Below are 19607 nucleotides of genomic sequence, written 5' to 3' on the forward strand. Positions count from 1 at the left end.
CGCGCCGCGGGTGGAGCCACGGGGCAAAGAACCGGAAACTTAGAGACAAAGTTCCGAGCCCCGCCGCCCCGCCGTCCCGCCCTCTGGCCCTGCGGACCCACCACCGATCCACCGACGGATTGCCGATCTGCCCAGCTATCGCGTGCGCCATGTCTGGTTCCTCCAGCGTCGCCGCTATGAAGAAAGTGGTTCAACAACTCCGGCTGGAGGCCGGGCTCAACCGCGTGAAGGTGAGCGGGGGCGGGCGGCTGAGGGGGAGGGGAGGGCGGGGGAGGTGGCGGGGGGAATCCGGCAGGCGAGCTGGCGCGGCGGGTGAGGCTCGCGTCCGGCTCTCGCCACCCCTAGGGAGGACGCGCTCTCGGCGGCGGCGATCTCGGCGGCCAGCTTTAGAAAAGTAGCGGCGCGGGTCGGCGCTGTGGTTTGGGGGGCAGGTTAGTGTGCCCTTCCGCCCCAAGACTTTCCAAAGCGAGCTGGCCCTGGCTTGAACAGCGGCTTTCCGCATTCCGGCCCTCCTCTCCGTCTCCCTCCCTCCGTAGTGACTCCGCGGCCGTGCTCGCCAACAGCTGTTCCTCCGCGCGCAGTCCGCACCCTTCCCGGCCCTCTCGACCAGCTCCTCTGTTTTTTGTCACCCGACGGGGTTTTATCCGACTTTTGATTTAGAAGTATTTTTTCTTTGCATTTCAGAACTTTCCCAAATCCACTCCCTTTAGTAGTAGAGTCTTACTTCCAGCTCCTCTCATTCACCGAACACACACTTGAAAACGAATTCTTGCATAACTTTAAAGAAGCCTGTTTTGGAAACGTTCGCAATGTCTAAGGTTACCACTGGTGCCCTGTACAGCCTCGTACAAAGCGTGCATTTCGTATCTGTTTGGCACCGTTTGCTGTGTTGTGACTTTGGGTATATCTACTGGTCCGCGCGTACCCGAAAAAGTAATTAGGGTGGACCAGTTTTATTTATTTTGGCATCTGTTTAGCATTGATCTTGTCCTGGGGTATTTACTTTGGGGAAAAAGCCTTTTGTGTCTGGTGATATGACAACCTGACGTTCAAGTGCTATTTCGAGTTTCCTGATTTTTTAAATCCTGCGTGGATTGGCTTCTTTCTGGTGCGGGTCAGTTTACGTGTGAAACACTTGTAATTAAAAAAGAAACAGAAGAGTAAAACAGAAGAGTATAAAGCATGCACTCTGTTGAAAGAAAAAGCCAGTTTCCAAGATGATTTGATTCTGTACTCATTAGGCTAGTTTTTACTTCCCCCTGAAATGTTTTGTGGAGTAAGATGGTCTCCTATTTACCCATTTCCTTAAGTAGAAATGTCAGGGACCTAGTTTACTCAGTTGTGGTCATCTCGGGAGGGAAGGGAAATTCCCATCAGTCTTGGGGTGGGATTCTCCTCTCTTCCTGTCCTTTAAGTGTTGTAAACGCCATTGCTGTCTCGAATCCATTTCTCTAATCTCCAGATACTTAACTCATTCCAGTGATTTATGGTTAGTCTTGGCTGGATTTAACTTTGAAATCACTATCTTATTTCAGGCGTGTCTTTATCATAGATTGGAGTGGCCCGGGAAAGAAAAAAATGGGGGGAGGGGAAAAATGCTGGTTGAAAGCAGAAAGTGTTAAGTAGGGGTATTTAGCCCTAATCTCCAAAGAAAATGAGTTGAAGTCCTCAGGCTCACGCTTTACCGTGAAAACTCTAGCCCCTCCAATAACTCCCCAGCATGATGCCTTCCTCCTATTCTTAGGAGGGTTTTCGTCGGAATCATTAAAGGCACCACAAGTGATTTGGTTTTATTTAGAAATCTGTTTGTCTGATGCCAGGGCTGTGTGTAGCAAGGAGAGGAGGCATTACACCATGGGACTTTAAATGAGCTTTTCATTAGACATGTTGCAAAATGTGGTTAGTTCAATTTCATTTTTGCTTCTGTTTTACCCATGACTCTATGCTAGATGCTTTTGTAGTGATATTTTACTTTAGAATTACCACAGCTTTACTTTTTAAACCTTTATGTTTGAGTAGTTGATAGAAACTATCACAAATGCTTGACAGACTCTCCCACTGTTGGGTAACCATACACTTAACCCAGGGCACTTTTGAAAGAGGGCACTGATTATTATGCCAGGATTATAGGGTTTCAGCCTCCTGGATGGTGATTATTACAGTGCCATAGGAGCTAGAAGCTTGTTAGTTTTAAGCCTTTGTGTCCATTTTCCCACTGATTGGAATTGTCACTGATCATTTTCTCACTGATGGTCACTTGGCTGGATCTCTTGTCACTGAGATCTCAATTTAAATGTCACCTCCTCAAAGACACTTTCTCTTAGGTCCTGATCTAAAAAAACACTTGTTTTTCTGCAGAGCACCTTGTCTCTTTTCATCTGAACTGTTAGCTCCATAACAGCAGGGATCTGGCTGTTCTTACATATTCTCAGTCCCTAAAATTATATTTGGCACATAGAGTTGATGAGAAGTTTGTGAAAGGGAGTTAAGCTGGTGCCTACCTACACTTTAGGCAGATAATTAACACATTCTTTACTGCTGGTTAATGTGAATGAATGAAACCATGTTATACAACAGTGAAAAATTATACCACCATTCCCCCACTGTAGCTACACCTTTTAGGGGAGCAGGGTACCCATTTGTTATAGTACTTGGTACCAGGAATTTATAAACTGTTTACTCACACAGTTGCTAAATAAATTCATGGAACTCATTACCCTGGATCGGTATATAAGCCAAACATATAAATTAGATTCCAAGAAGAGTTTAGATTCATCTCATGATGATGGATCCTTTTATCAGGTTAATGTCTGGGGTACAGCTGTCATGTGCAGAAGTTCTTTGTAGAGAGCATTTGTGATGCCCTAAGCTCCCTTTCAAAGGCTAAATATTACCCAGCCAGACTGGACACCTGTTCTCACCCTCCTTAAGGGAAGTTAAAACAATTAAATAAATGATTATCTTCTCCATCTTCTTAAACCTCAATTCAAGAGTTAGGATATTGTATGTATTTGAGGCATCCTTTAGTCATTCATGTTATATATCTGAACTATTCAGTTTATTGTTTTGGTGTCCTGTATCACACCTTACCAGAATATATACAAATAGTAGATGTTTAAGTGATACATGATATAAAGTTATTTTAACTATGAAGCCACAGAAATTCCTAAGTCCTGTCTAAATGGCTTTGCATACATATATGAAAATTATTAAATCACATTTAAGGCATACACAGTTTCATAAAGGCAGGCTGCTTGGTAAAGTTGTTAAAATAAACTGAAGTTTGCTAATCAGCCTTTCAGTCACATGACCCTGAGCAGAAACTGTCACTGTCCAGTTTTGTAACATTAAACAGCTGATGGTACATATACCAAAACAATAAACTGAATGGTTCAGATTTTGAACATGATCTTCACTCCCAGTAGCATTTTCTCATTTCCCATACTGCTTTCAAGACAGAGTGATAGTTTACTAGCATTTTAACACTTTTTAACCTATAATATCCTGTGTACTGCTTTTAATAAAAGACAAGATGTTGAGTACCCTCAAGGTTACACTAGAACAACCTATTTATTAATAAACTAGCAGGATGTGCTGTGCTTTACAAATAAACAGAAGTGTACTGTTCGTACTTATTTACATGCAGTGTTTTAAGTATAAAAGCTCAGTATATGACTGTTGAGCTTCAATTAGTATATTTCTTTTTTGAGTTAAGAGAAGTGTTTATTGGCAGGTATTTTTGAAGATTTGAGAAAAACTTCATTAAAACATTGTCAACACCTCCCACCCACTTCCCCCACCCTTTGTTATATACAGGTTTCGCAGGCAGCTGCAGATTTGAAACAATTCTGTCTGCAGAATGCTCAACATGACCCCCTGCTGACTGGAGTATCTTCAAGTACAAATCCCTTCAGACCTCAGAAAGTCTGTTCCTTTTTGTAGTAAAATGAATCTTTGCAAGGTAAGTTTCCTTAAATTAAAACAACAAAGCCCCACACAGTAGGGATAACTAGTCAGGTCTCTTTCTTTGCAGCACTTATAAGTTGAGCAAAATCATCCCATACACTTTTGTTTGGCACTTAGAGTTTCCAGTCTTTGTTTTGTGAGGATTGATGAAATTTGCTGATTTAGTAGTCATAAAGACTAATTGTTTCTATTTTACCATAAAGGATTAAGTAGAGGATTTAATAACCATAAAGAGGATATAGGAGTTACTAGAAAATTTCACTGCTGTGACAAGTCATGTTACCTTTTATAGCATTGGCCTAATGGTGTATTCTGGTGCCCCCAAATACTAGTTTAGTTTGATTTTTGTGTATCTAGCAAATATTTAGACATTGGACTACCCTGGCTGGTCCAGTGGTTAAGACTCCGTGCTTCCAATGCACGGGTTTGATCCCTGGTCTGGAAACTAAGATCCCACATGCTGTGCGGCCAAAAAAAAAAAAGAGGATAAATCAGTAAATAACAGCACATTATTAAAAAAAAAAAATTAGACATTAAAAAAAATCTGCAGTGTTCATGGTGGTGGCTTTTGAAGTACTATCAACTGATTTGGATTAATGATTATCTAATAGAACAGCATAGCAAATAATTGGGAGTTGTGAATGCAAGAGAAACTGAAGAGATAGCCGAATAAGCTGACATGGTGTTGGCATTTGGACTGGGGAACAACAGGTTTTAATTTTATTGTTGTTAGGTAAAGATAAAATGAGAGAAATGAAGTATATATGTTCATGGTGGCAGACAGTGGATTGGTTTTCAGAGGATTAAGAAACTAAATTTTGGGCTGGTTTAAAGCATACTTTTATATGTTAACGTGTAACTTACAGAACAAATGTCAGTGTATGCAAAAACATATATCAATCCAAAAGAGATGTGACAAGAAAACATGATGTGGATAATTGAAAATGTAATCCAAGGGTACTACCTTCATAAATCCATAGGACTTTTGTCAGAGCATTTACTCATATTGACCTACGAGAAGCAAACTTAAATAGTGCTTCAAAAAAAAAAGACTGTGTATGGCACACACCATCTACAGACATTCTGACTCCTCCAAGTGCAGGAAGCTGCTTCCTAAAATACCATGTTACACAGTTGTGCCCTCCCTAATTAAACTTAGTAGACTTGGGAGTGTCCAGGAAGTTTGCATAAGTACATGTTTCCAGTAAATACAATGATTGGTTGAATTGGTTAAGATTTTCGAAACACAGGGAAAAAAAAAAAAAACCCCGCCTTTGAGTTTAAGGGAAGTAATTCTTTTTAAGTCTAGCACCTTCATATTTAACAGGTTAAAAGTCGTTTGCTCCTGGCAGTATTAATTCTTCATGGCAGTTTTGGGAAATTTCATATTTTTACGGTTCCTCTTGTATTCTCTTCACAAAGTGTTTATTTTCATTTAAAATACTGTTAAGCCTGGCTTCTTAATTGGCTGTTAATAGTTTCATTTCATAGGAGTCTGCAGATAAGTGTTTAATGAGTTGCTCAAGGTTAAAATATGGTTGGGATAAGAATCTAGATTTCAAAGTAAAATAATGGCTGTTAATTTTGGCAGTATAATAAGCCCTTAGCTTTGTGGATATTATGATTTGAAACACTTTTGGCTAGGAAAAGAATATTTGGATGTAAAAGCATTTCTTCTCAAACTTGAAAGTAGGTCTGGGATGTTATGCTGATGTTGGTTGTCCTAGGCACACTGAGTGGCATGGATGCAAAGAGTCTGTATTTAAGTCTTATATTTAAGTCTATATATTTATATAACTTTTTTAAAAGCATAGATAATTTAGCAACAGATAGTACAAGGTATTAAAATAGAAGTTATCATGATCCACATACCTAGAAATAACCACTGTTAACAGATACTTCCTTTTAAGAGAAAAAAACAATCATTGAAAAATAGTGATCATAGTATGCACAGTTTTTTTCTACACTTGAATTTTCTTATTTCATTTAATAGTCTTTGTAAGTTCCCTGGTGGTCTAGAGGTTAGGATTTGGTGCTCTCATCTAATAGTCCTTGTAAATGTGGTTGTACTATAAGTTAAATTATACTTCATCGAATATTGAGGTTTCCAAATCTGAGGATACACTGAGGTGAAGATCTTGGTACCCATTGTATACTTTACCCATTTCTTTAAGATAAATTCCCAGAAGTAACAATAAGGAATGACATTTGAAATGTAATAACCTTGAAAACTGCCAAATTAAACTTTGCTATTCCACCTGGAGCTTAAGAGTACTTTTTTGCTGAGCCCTTGCCAAACAGATCTCAGATTCTTTGCTACTTTCTTCTGCCTATCTCATTTTTGTAATTTGCATTGATTAACTGAGGCTACACATTGTTTTTTTCACCACTGATTTTGTTTATGCTTCTTGAACATTTTTGTAATGAAGTAACAGAAATTTTTAACTAAGTATAAAAAACCAGGTGTCTACTCTCCTGAATTAAATGGTTTACCTTTTTTTTTTTTGGTTGCTCTGTGTGGCTTGTGGGATCTCAGTTCCCAGATCAGGGATTGAACCCTGGCCCTTGGCAGTGAAAGCCCCAAGTCCTAACCACTGGACTGCCAGGGTTCCCAACTTTCAAGAAATAAAAGATACTTTTCCTAACTTTCCATATAGATGACTTAACCTGAAGTTGTTATGCCCCTGTTTTTACTTTTTATATATATTTATTGTTTTATAGTTTTAAAACATAGGTATTATTTTTAAGGAACAGATATTACTGCATTACTTTTGAGATTTGTGTTAATCCATAGATTCTTTTGTCGTTTTAATTGCTGTATAGTATTCTGTCATGTGTATGAACCTTAGTTTATTTATCCATTGGCTTATTGAGTTGCATTTAGGCTACTTCCAGTCCTCTGCTGTTAAACCATTACTATAGTCAATATCCATGTACACATTTCTCTTTGTATATAGGTTTATGTGGGTAAATAGAAGGGATTGCATCTTGCTCTCCTCGATACTATTGCTCATTTCCTAGAGGTGTTCAGATATTTCTCAACTTCAGAGATTTTTATATTAACCTTTTTAAAAATTCAGATCCAGAGTGTATTTTGGCAATGATATTGGCAAGTCAAACTTTAAGTCTGTTTATTTCTAAACCCTAAGTTACATATACTTGAGAGTGGTTATAAATCATAAGTTATATATATATACTTGAGAGTGGTTAAGAGAAAGTTACATTTTACACCACAGGCATTTTCTATCCTGTTTCTCATTTTTTTCCCTAGAAACCCTGTGATGTCTGTCTGTTTTTTTTTTTTCTTTTTTAAACAGGCTTAGTTTAATTGAAAGCATTTTATAAGCTGACATTCAGATGAATACCTTAAATGTAATGTAAGATGTACAGCTATTCAGAAAAAAAGCTATTGTTCTTATGATACTTTACCCTAATTCACTGTTTTTTTTGTTTTTTCATTTCAGGTTTTTAAACCACTTTTCATAAACCGGTGAATATTCAAAGGAAAGCTAAATCTGAAGCCTGTACAAAAGCCTGTCTCTATAACATGTGCCATACTATACAAACTTCTACTTTTGTCAGTCTACCTCTCTGAATATTCATGAATTTCTGTTTCACAAGGGTAATTATTTTATATACACTGGTGGCAGCATACAATAAAATACTTAGTATAAAAGTTTTTGGATTAATTACTGGTATTAAATATACTATGTATAATATTAATTTGTTTTGAACACCTAAGAACAAAATGACAATTTTCCTATCATCTTTAAGGGGTTAAAATTTTTAGTGTTTGTTCCAGCAACTCATCTCACATAACTTTATGCCATACATTTGCAAGACTGTTAGAGAATTAAAGGTAAGTTGCAAATTTGTTCTTTTAAGGTCAGGAGGAGGCTGCTAATAATACTAGTTTCTATTGATGAGTTATTTACAGGGTTAACTTTGTTTTCTAATGAACTACTTTGTGGGGTATTACCATTACACCTAGAAGTTGTTTACTTCATAACACATGGCTCTTCTAGTAAGGATAGTAAAGACTAGATATATAAGAATTTCATTACAAGATGGAAGAGAAAAATTTCAGAGCCCGAGGTAATTCCTGTGGAGCACTACAGTACAATGTAATGAGGTAAAGAAGTACCAAGGAAAAGGGAACCAAAGATTAGCATCAATAATTTGCAACTTTTGCTTTTAGTCCTTGGCAAAACACTTTGCTTTAAAAATTTCTACCCTTCTTGAAAGGCTTAAGGAAATGTTAAACAGCCTAGAAACCTCACCCTCAAATATATGTATTTTCGGGAAACAGAATTAAAACTATGAAGATCAGTCTGATAGAAAACAGTGGGCTACACAGTATTTACCAAGCACTGTATTTCTCTCCAGCCCACATGTTCCATGAAAGTACAAACAGGAATGTTAGTTTGAATGCTGATCCCAATTTCAACTATTAACAATTACCTAAAAATAAGAGAATTAAGCTTTAGGAAACTTGAATTTATAAACTCTTACCAAAATGACCTTTTATTTGCTACATAAATAGTGAGTGGCAATTCATGGCACTTGGTACTTTATCCAGACATGACAGAAGGCTTATGAAATCAGTAAATGCCATTTTGAAAAGGTTCTTCTTTCATAAATTCAAGATAGGCCTGTTCAGCACAATCCAATACTATCCCCTCAGTACTTTATAAATGGAATTTTCTTCTACTTGTATCCATTTCCCGGGGCTGAAAATTAGAAAAAACAACAACAAAAGTAAACAATCTGTAACAGTGCTATAAAAAAAGGACCTCTAGGTTTGTCTCTGAGACAGTTTAAGTCTTTAGCTCTAATATAAAAAGTATTGGAAATTACTGCTCCAATATGTGTGTGTATAATAGATATAAAATTTTAGTCATACTTAGGTGAAATATTTCTTATTAGGTTGAAAAATTATGTGTTTTAAAGTATTAAAGTTTTCATTTATAATTTAAAATGATCTCCAAACCTCTATAAAACCTTCTATAAAATAATTTTAACTTTAATGTAACTTCTATATAACTTTTATAAAATAATTTCAAGCATGCTGCAGAATCATTATAACACAGGCTCATAAACAGACTGCTGGCCCACTCCCTAAGTTACTGATTCAGCAGGTCTGTAGCCCAGCAGTCTGCCTTTGTAACAGGTTCTTAGGTGATGCTACTGGTCCCACTTTGAGAACCACTGATCTTTAGGGATATTTCAGATGAACCAGGGTTAATCTCCAGACCAGAACACTGTATCAGAGATTGATTATTGCTAGCTCCTGGGAAGAAATTCAGAAGCCTAACTTAAGGTATAAACACCCAAAGCTTAAAGTACGTCGTTTTATTCTCATTCCATCCTTTTAAAATTATCTAAATGGCTTTTCATAGAGTAAGCACATACCTTATGTACCCATTCATATTCTCCATATTTAGAATCAAAGGTTCCTTTCTGAAGAGATCTTAATTTTAAGGTAAAACGTGGTCCAAGTTCCTGAATTCCCACTTTCTTTTCACTCTTGAATATGTATCTTCAAAGATAAAATAGAGTTAAGGAAATTAGTGTGAATGACCCCAAACTGTTATTTCTTTAATATGACAGTTTGAAAGATAATTTCTCATCTACAATACTTGTCAGAATACATTAGAAAACAGGTTTGTGTGTAAAATGTATTTCATCATTGAAGTCCAAGGAGTTTCTCACCTGTGAAATCTGAAGAAGATATAATCCCGTTGATTGTGGAATGTGGCAACCTGCCTTCCAATGAATTGAGGATTATGGGGAAAGAGAGATGCAAACATACGTCCAACAGAATGACCCAGCCGTGTTGTAAAATTGTTTAAAATTATTTCAGGTATGTGTTCTGTGGGGTCCTTGCCTCTTCTCTAGAGAAATGATGAAAAGTCACAATAACGATCTCACTGCAATTTCAAGTTTTCGAATTTACATGACATTGAAACATTTTAGTTATCTTAATGGCTTAATCAAACCCATGAAATAAGATTTATCTAAAATTATTTAATATGCAGTGAATGCACCAAAAAGAAAGTTCTACTAAAAAGTGACATGTTTCATAGTAACGAAGGCTATTCCTTGTCTGCCATAACTCAATTATAATCTCACAAGAAAACGGTCAGTACACGAAAGTATCCCTTTAACCAGAAGAGCAAATACCATTATTAAAATCAATTAGATCTATATAGGTTATAGCATTTACTGATCAAATACTGTGAGAAGACCAATGCCAATCAAGGAATGCATAAAACTTACCTTAATTTCTTTACGCAGACGAACACTGCTCATTTTAAAATGAGCAGTTGGGCCATTTGGCAAGTGACTCAGAATTAATCCATCTGTTCACAAAGCTAAGAACACATTTAGATTACATTCTGTAATCTAAGTTTTAAATTGTTTAAATAACTAGTCCTTTGTATGCCCAAAGCCTCCTAAAATCTGTAGCTAGGTAAATAGGTGGGTGCATGTATTCCTCTGGCTTAACAGATTTTCTTACCATACCCAAAATTCAAGACACAGAAGTCAACCTAAATCTTTCAGAAAAATTAACTAACCTATAGCAGTCCTACTTTTTCTCTTCACAATATGGTAAATAGCTATAGGGTATGTTCGGCATTCAACTGAAGTAGGTGAAAAGAGCTAAAATCCACTACTATAATACTCTAAAAGGATGAGATTCTAGCATAATTGTAGCACTGCAAATGGAATATAAGTTTACCTCTATGTTCAGAGGCTTTATAACCCTTAAAAGGCACACTTTCATACATATATATGTATGTCTTACACATTTGTTAAGGTCAGGATATGCAGTTTTGAATATCATCCTACAAGACCAGAGACAAACTCTCTTCTGGAAATCAAGGTTATTAGTGTTCTCAAGAGACATGGTCTTAATTCTTGGGATTACTGTACCACAATTTAAAATCAACCTATTAATTAAACACTTACCCTACCACAAACAGAATTAGGCTAGACACTCTAAACTACAAATGAAGTGTAAGACAACTACCTACAATCAGCAGGATTAGCAGCCCAAGGGCTTTAAAAGTTTGGAATGCGGCTAAACTACACAACATACCTCAAGTCTTTGTAGCACAACTTGATTCTTTCAAATACTTAACCTTAAAAGGAGGTCAGAATTAAACTGTTTTTCTGCACACAATATGGGTTTTATAAAACAGATGTTGCCATATTTAAAAGCCATCAACATGATGAATTGGGAGACTGGGACTGACATGTATACACTGATGTGTATAAAATGGATGACTAATAACCTGATGTATAAAAAAATAAAATAAAATTCAAGATTAAAAAAAAACAGCCATCGACATTCTCCCATTCATCTACTGAAAAACTATGGTGGTTATTATCATCACCTTCCTCCTCCCATCAAATCCTATCTACTGCTTTTACCTTCCTAAATTCCTCACTGCTATAGCTTCCTCTTTACCCCAATTGTTACTGTCTTAATTGAGGTCCTTGAGATTTTCCACCCAGATTAGGAAAACAGTATTTTGCTTGGTTTGATCTCTCTCACCATTTCAAGTACATCTTCTAATATAGACTAAATCAAGCTGGATTCAGGCCTTGGTTCTACAGTTACTAAAGCTATGGGACTCGGCTGTGTCACTATCTGTACCATAGCTCTTCGTGTGCAATGTGAAAAACTGGATACTGTGAGAGTTTGACAGCTGTAGCTAATTTCAAACTACTCTCACCAGACTCATCTATAGATTTAAGACATCATCATAGCAGTCATACTGTGGCTCCAAACTACCTTTCTAACCTGTTGTCTCCCCATATTGCTTCCAAGCTGGTAGACACTGACACAGTCTCTCACACACCACACACATTAATCCTATCATGTGATTTTTGCTCATTGTATTTCAAATATCTACAATATTTTACTCATCCATTAAGACCCACTTCAAATGCCATCTCTTTACAGTCAAAATTAAGCTCTAAATAGTCTCGATCTCACTGTTACTTACTACAGCACTTGTCATTTGAGTTACAGTCATGTAAAATGCCTTTCTTCCCAACAAATCTATTAACTAATTTCTGACAGATACTAGTGCCTACTACATAGCAGATTATCAGTAAATGTTTGAATTCTTTCCTTCCCTTCAAGGACTCACCAAAAGTTCAACCTCATGAGGTACAGGCAAAAGTATTTCTGTATCATTTGCACATTGAAAAAATCATAAAATCTTGAGGGGGTTAAGAGAGGTAGAAGTCATTAGTTTCAACCTAAATCAAGGCTTGAATCCTTTCCAGAACATTCCCACTAAATTGTGGTTTGTGTCAAAAGAAACTACAGAATCCAGACGTATTAATTCCTAAGTACCTGCATTGTACAAAAGGCTTTATGTTATTGCTAATCTCTAACCCAAACCATGTAAAATAGGAGTCATACTGATTTTAGCAATGAGGAAGAGTCTGAGAAGGGTCAGGTAGATTCGACCCAAGTTTCAGTGCTACATGGCAGTAGATCACAACTGGGGTGGGGTTACACCTGAGCCCAAACTCTTGACTGGTAATTTCCATTTAGAAATGTATAGAGGCATTTTGTTACGATTGATACAAAGGCTAGGAATGTAAAACACCCTATAAGCTGCCAAAAGCACAAAGACTTACCCTACCTCAAATTTCCATTTAGAAATAATGAATAGAGGAAGTCTGTCTCTCTCCAGAAAAAGCCTTCATGCTTCCCACTGCACCACAATTAATAAAATGCCTAGTACAGGCCAGGCACTATGCCTCTGAAACATAATACATTTAATGTGATCCTTGTGGGAACCCCAAAGATAGGTATTATTTCCTACATTTAAAATATGAGGAAACTAAGAAACTTGACTAAATTCACAAAAATAGCAAGTAATGAACTCTGAATTTGATATCACGTCTGCCTGACCCAAAGCCACAAGGCTACTGGTAGGATAACAAAGTTCTTTTCTAGAATAAGTCAAAAATGTATACCCCTATAAATTTCCACCATATGGCACACAGTAGCCCTTCCTACTGTCAATATATCTTTAGACAGCTGTCATGTTCCCACTTTCTTATTTCCAGGCTGGATATCTTCAATTCTTTCAACTTTTCTCCAAGTGCCATCATTAGGAGTCATGATTTGTTATTTGTGAGCCCATGTTAAGTCTCTAGGAATCACCATTTCTATTAGGTGCTTACAAATTATTCTCCCTTTAATTCTACATTTTGGGGGGGGGATCATGGCAAAGATTAGCCACTGTCCTTCCTCCATTTACCTGTCTCATATCTTCCTTAGAGCAACAGTCTCATTTACAAGTTTCTGCAGATATTCTTTGCCTTATCTTACAATCTCTTATCCAAGATGGACTTCCAGTCTGGCTTACCAATGTGCATTAGTCTGAAGATCATTCTATGTGATCAAGCAAATCAAGAGATTTGTTTTCCTAGTGTCTTTCACTGATACTCTGACATCAGCTGCATTACTAGATGTTAATCAGAAAAAATGAAACATCTTTGAAATTATAAAAATTAACATCCAGGCAGGATTATACTTATAAAACTTCCAATCATGAGGACTTTTAGAAACTGCTGCATGATTCTGTATCCAAAAATTAAGTCTTGGGTAATTTTCCCTCAGTATCTGTGGGGGACTGGTTCTGGGACCCACCATGGAGGGCAGATCCAAAGATGCTCAAGTCCCTTATATAAATTGGCATAGTAGAGTAAGCCCTCCAACTTTCAATACAGTTGGTTGAATCCGCAGATGCAGAACCCGTGGACAGGGAGGGCAGACCATATATATATATATGTTTATGTGAATAGGAGTAAGCAGTTTCACATTTGGATTACTTAAGTAGCCTAATTATTTCCTTAAATCAGGTCTGTGTACTGATGGTACCTTAATTACCTGACGGTTAACTTACCCTCTAGGGTGTCCAATATGGTAAACAGAAAAATATTAATACATTTTGGGTAAAAAGACAACACAGTATTATAAAGTAAAGAGAATATAAGCTTTCTAAAGGCAAGAGATGGATAGAATGTTTATTGAATTGATAAATGCTTGCTTCTTAGCAAAGAGTTACTAGCAGGCTTGCTAGTAATGAAATGATGATGGGTTTTTAACTGCCAAAAATAGAGGAACACAGACCTTGCCACCTTATGTTGGGAGGGTAGTTTTAAAAAGGCAACAACTACCTTAAAACAAATCTCTTCTGGAATAGTTAAGTATTCAAGAGATTTTTGTTACTTTGTTACAGTAACTCCCGATCCGGCCAAATTATAAAATGACCAACAATATACCACAATACAAAGCTAGTTTTAGTCTTAAAAGTCTCTGAAAAGCAACCTGTACAAGTGGGTAAAGTCTTTAACTTACACTGAAAACAATAAAAGCCATAAAAATTATTTAAATAAAAAAAAAACAGCTTGTAAACCATTATTTTTTAAAAAGTGTTCATTGGTTTAAGAAAAAAAATGTTAACCTGGCAGCAGAGAAGTACTGTCCCTATTGTTTAAGTCCTTAATTTTGACTCATTCAACTGGCCATCTTTAAAGTTACTGAGTTCACAGGCCGCCATGAGATGAGTAAGTAAAACAACAGCAATGACAAAAAATCTAGGCATCCTTTATATGATCTCTTACCTCACAACAGGAAGAAACACCTAGGGTTTAGGGAACACATTCACCTCAGATCTGTGATTCATGGTAAAAGGATAGATTATTCTTGGCATCTGATATACTAGTTAATACATAATATGGGCCCAAATACCTACTTTAAAAATGCAATCCTGTGATACCACCTCTGGCACCATAAAATCTAGTCATATCAAATGACAGTTGCAGATCCCCAACTGGGTCAGCACCTTCACGCCTCTATCTTTCCAAATGGTTATTTCTGCAGTGGGTACTCTTCCTCTTCCTTACCTCATTCACCCATATCCACCTAGACAGGGTTTAAGCACTTTTTTCTATCAAGTACTTCCTCCCTGATATCCCCAGGGCAGATTTTACCAGAGTTTGCACTGTATCCTGTATTTCTCTCTTAATTGTACTATCCACACTATATTTTTGTTTGTTTACATGTTTCTTTTCTCCTACTAGATTATGAATTCCCTGAAGCTGTCTCTTGTTTAGACAGGAAAACTTCCGTAAAAAAACAAAGGATACTTGGTATTTTACGATCTTCATTAATAACAATCAGGTCTGTGAAATCTCTTGAGATGCACTGTGGAATAATTTTTTTCAGAGCCAGTCCTCTTCTGTAATAAACATGTGAGTTTGGTATAACTGTGGAGAGCTGTTCACAGAGTCGTACTGTTCTCTATAAAATAAAATAACAAAAATCCTCAAAAGTGAAAAATACAAATCTGTGTAGCACATATTTATAAGCAAAGAAGTAATTATTATAAGATAGTGTTATTAAAAGAGAGCAAGGCTAGGGAAAGAGTGAAACCTAAACAATGTTTCATCCATCAAAGGCTGATCAACCTAAAGCAGTGGTTCTCAACTAGGGACAGTTTTGCCATCAAGGGATGTTTGGCAACATCTGGAAGCATTTCTGGTGGTTATGACTGGTGGTAGTGTGGGGTTTGGCTGCTACGGATATCTAGTGCATAGAGGCCAGAGATGCTGCTAAACATCCTATAATGAACAGGACAATCTGCACAATAAAAAAGTATCCAGCCTAAAATACTAACAGTGCTGAGGCTGAGAAAGCCTATCCTGAAGAATCATGCTTAGTGAGCCTGTATCACATCAGCATTACATTTTATTTAGCTTATTTACAGGCATAATCTAAGGCAATTACTAATAATTTAACTCTTCTGAACAGAGTTCTCTTAAATAATCTAAGTAATGTAAGAAAATTAAGAATTCAAGAGCTATACTAATTGATATGTTTACCCCATGAGGTCTATCTGATGTAGTGATGAGAATCTTGGGAGAAGTTTGTCTGTTGAAGTAAGAAGCAAATTCATCCGTAGCTTCATCATAAGCAACCTGAAAACAGAAAGAGAGATAATTTTACATCAGACATTCTACTGGGCCAGCATTTTAAAAGTAGTTACAGTAGGGATTCTATAACACTGACTACCTAGCTGACTGGTGAGTTAAAGAGGGCCCAGGAGGGACTTAGGTTAATGGCAACATGAAGAGGTTGGGTAATTTTCTATCTGAGGAATACTAACATAAAACTGGAAAAAAAACTGTCAAAAACAATTTCAAGACACACACTGAGATGCGTTTGTTCTTGAAAAATGGATACATTTGTGGGCAAGAACATCAAGAATCTTGCCTAGAGCTATTCCATTTCCTCTATCAACCTTGTTGGTGAAAACAGTAACTTTACCAACTTCAGGACTGATAGTAGGCGACAACCAGCAATCCTGAATCCAGAGGTGGTGGACCAGATTCAAGGAGGGGCAGGTGTGAAGACGCTAGCTTTGCCAATCCAAGGTTACAGGCCCAGTTCAGGGTAGATGTGGACCAGCCAAAAATTTAATGAGAGCTCTGGAAGTAAAAATCATAGAGGGACTGGCATAATCTCTCCCCAAATCCCTGACTGACAGCTAAACTACACATGAGAGAGACCTGAGAATCCAGTGCACCTGAAAGGCAAGGGAGACTTGAAAAATGGCTGCAACTCTGAATGCATTCCTCAATCCACACACAGCTCAGCTGGCAGAGGGTATGTATGTCTTAGGGGTTCATGGTGTCGCACCACAACCTCTACCCAAATCACTGGCTGACCATTAATCCACACAAACACTGGGACAGTCCCTAGGGAGGCATGTTAAAAATAACAAACTGAGTAGTAACATAATGCTACTGTCAGACAGATTCCAGTTTAAGTCCAGACAAGTTACTAAAACAAAAAGAATAACCCTTAAAAAAACAAAAAACAATCCAGAGTTATTGCAATGTTTTCTAAAATGTCCAATTTTCAACCAAAATATCAGATATACAAAGAAACAGAAAAGTATGACTTATAATCAGGAAAAGAGAAGTCAATAAAAACTGACTGAGTGGGCCCAGATGTTGAATTTAGTGAAAATTTCAAAGCAGCTATAACAGATATATTCAAGGAATTAAGGAAAAATACAGGCTTAATAGCAGATCTAAGATACAGAATAATCAATAAACTTGAAAATAGATTAATAAGTATCCAATCCGAAGAATGGAGAACACAATCATAGCAAAAGGAGCAAAGCTGCAGAAACTTTTAGAACACTCATAACCATTTCAACAGTGTGTGTGAAAAGGAAGTCCCCGAAGGAGAGATGAGGGCAGAAAAAAATTTTCAAAGAAATAAAGGATGAAAAACTCTAACTTAAGGTCCAAACTCAGAAAATCTTAAGTAGAATAAAAAGAAAGAACAACACCTAAACACATCAGTGTCAAACTGGTAAAAGCCAAAAAACAGAAAATTTTGAAAGAAGAAAAAAATAAATCACATACATGGGAACAATGATTATTAATGGCTGCTTTCTCAAGAGAAATAATGAAGGTCAAAATGCAATGGAACAAGTTCAAAGTACCAGAAGAAAAAAAAAGTCAACCAAGGATTCTATATCCCACAAAATTCTTTCAAAAATGAAGGCAAAATAAGCACACTTTCAGATAAACAAAAGCTGAGATAATTAGCTATCAGACCTGCTATAAAAACAAAGGCTTAAGAAAGTCCTAGAAGCTGAAAGAGAATGATACCAGATGGTAACTCTGATCCACAAGCAGGAAAGAAGAGCACTGTAAATAGGTAACGATGAAGGTAAACATAAAAGACTCTGTGGGTGTGCTGTGTGTGTATGCTCTTAATTTCTTTAAAAAAAACAGGATGTTTAAAGCAGTAATTACAACACTGGGTTTATAACATAGACAGATGTAATACATAACAACGTGTGCTGACAATAATAGCATGAGTAAGAGTGGAGGGTCATGAAGCTATACTGGTGCAAACTTGCTGTATTTTACCAGAATCGTGTCAGTATTTATTTGAAGTAGATTGTGATAAATCATTCTTCAGAATAGATCTTATTTATGCTAGGACATAAATGCTAGGACATTTCTTTAATTGAAAAGGACTGAAATCAAACAAAATATGTCCCAAACCACAATAAAATTGAATTAGAAATCAACAGCAGAAAGAATCTGGGAAATCCTCAAATATTTGGAAATTAAACAGGACACTTTTTTGAAAATCATAAGCCAAAGAAGAAATCACAAGAGAAATTAGAAAATATCTTGAACAGAATGAAAATGAAAACACAACAAGCATACCAAAATGTATGGGATGTGGCTAAAGCAGTGCTTAGGGGAAAACCAGAGCTTTATATGCTTATACTAGGAAAAAAGTATAAAATCAATAATCTAAGCTTCCATCTTAGGAAGCTAGAAAAAGAAGAGCAAATGGAAGAGCTTTCATTTGCTCTTCCAGGTAAGCAGAAGGAAAGAAATAACAAGGATCGGGGAAAACTAATGAAATAAAAAAATATAGCAAACAAGAAGAAATCATCTTTCATTAAAAGAGGTACTCAGATTTAAACAATAATGAAAGAAATGCATCTTAAAACTTGGGGGCTATAGCAAAAGTGAATTTTATGACCTTAGTTGCTCATAATAAAAAAGATGAAAATAAGCTAATCAAAAAAATAAAAACAATAAACTCATAGTGTAAAAGAAATAAAGGTATGAGGAGATATAAATGAATTAGAAAACAAAGATTCAATAGAGAAGATTAAAGAAAACAGTAGTTTGAAAAGAAAAACAAAACAGATACACCTCTGGTGAAAAGCCCAAATAAATAAAATTAGGAATGAAAATAGGACATTACTGTAGTCTCACTCATGAACACACATGTACATGTTCTAAACAAAGCATTAAAAAACCAAAACAATACGTTAAGAAGATAAAACATCTTTTTTGTTAAACATCTTTATTGGAGTATAATTGCTTCACAATGGTGTGTTAGTTTCTGCTTTATAACAAAGTGAATCAGTTATACATATACATATGTCCCCATATCTCTTCCCTCTTGCATCTCCCTCCCTCCCACCCTCCCTATCCCACTCCTCTAGGTGGTCACAAAGCACGGAGCTGATCTCCCTGTGCTATGCGGCTGCTTCCCACTAGCTATCTATTTTATGTTTGGTTGTGTATACATGTCCATGCCACTCTCTCACTTTGTCCCAGCTTACCCTTCCCCCTCCCAGTATCCTCAAGTCCATTCTCTAGTAGGCCTGTGTCATCTTAACTAAATTGTATTTATCCCATGAATACAAGAGGTTTAAGATTAGAAAATCTATTTCGTTTACTACATTCGTGCAATAAAGGAGAAAACTGCACATTCATCTCAATATCTGCAGAAAAAGTGCATAAATTATCTTAATATTTGCAGGAAAAGCATCTAACTTTCTACATTCCTTCATTAAACAAAAAATCCAGCAAAAAAAGAATGGAATTTCCATAACTCATAAGGAGAATCTACCATTAATGACACAAACATTAATAATGATACACGAAGTATTCTCTTTAAAATCAGTAACATGGCACAGATGCTAATATTGCTTTTTCTATTTATTTGACATGCTGGAGGTTCTAAGTAAGAACGAAAGAAACTGTTAATGGAT

At 36.5% G+C, this 19607-nt stretch overlaps 2 protein-coding genes across 2 annotated transcripts in view; one reads left to right on the top strand and one right to left on the bottom strand.

Annotated features, from left to right (window-relative positions):
* On the top strand, positions 1–7647 carry GNG5 (G protein subunit gamma 5). Its single transcript, XM_030866062.3, has 3 exons — positions 1–230; positions 3817–3961; positions 7431–7647. The coding sequence occupies exons 1-2, from the start codon at positions 150–152 to the stop codon at positions 3940–3942; spliced, it is 207 nt and encodes a 68-aa protein (XP_030721922.1). The 5' UTR covers positions 1–149; the 3' UTR covers positions 3943–3961; positions 7431–7647.
* RPF1 (ribosome production factor 1 homolog) overlaps positions 5410–19607 on the bottom strand; it is a 22039-nt gene continuing 7841 nt past the window's right edge. Inside the window, exons 4-9 of the mRNA XM_030866060.3 lie at positions 15886–15981; positions 15151–15304; positions 10246–10328; positions 9679–9860; positions 9379–9505; positions 5410–8696 (exon numbers count right to left, since the gene is read on the bottom strand). Of these exons, the coding sequence (XP_030721920.1) occupies positions 8655–8696; positions 9379–9505; positions 9679–9860; positions 10246–10328; positions 15151–15304; positions 15886–15981 (684 nt within the window). The 3' untranslated portion in view covers positions 5410–8654. The remainder of the gene's footprint in view (positions 8697–9378; positions 9506–9678; positions 9861–10245; positions 10329–15150; positions 15305–15885; positions 15982–19607) is intronic.

The sequence above is a fragment of the Globicephala melas genome, chromosome 1, assembly GCF_963455315.2.
Source record: "Globicephala melas chromosome 1, mGloMel1.2, whole genome shotgun sequence".
NCBI classification, from domain to species: Eukaryota; Metazoa; Chordata; class Mammalia; order Artiodactyla; family Delphinidae; genus Globicephala; species Globicephala melas.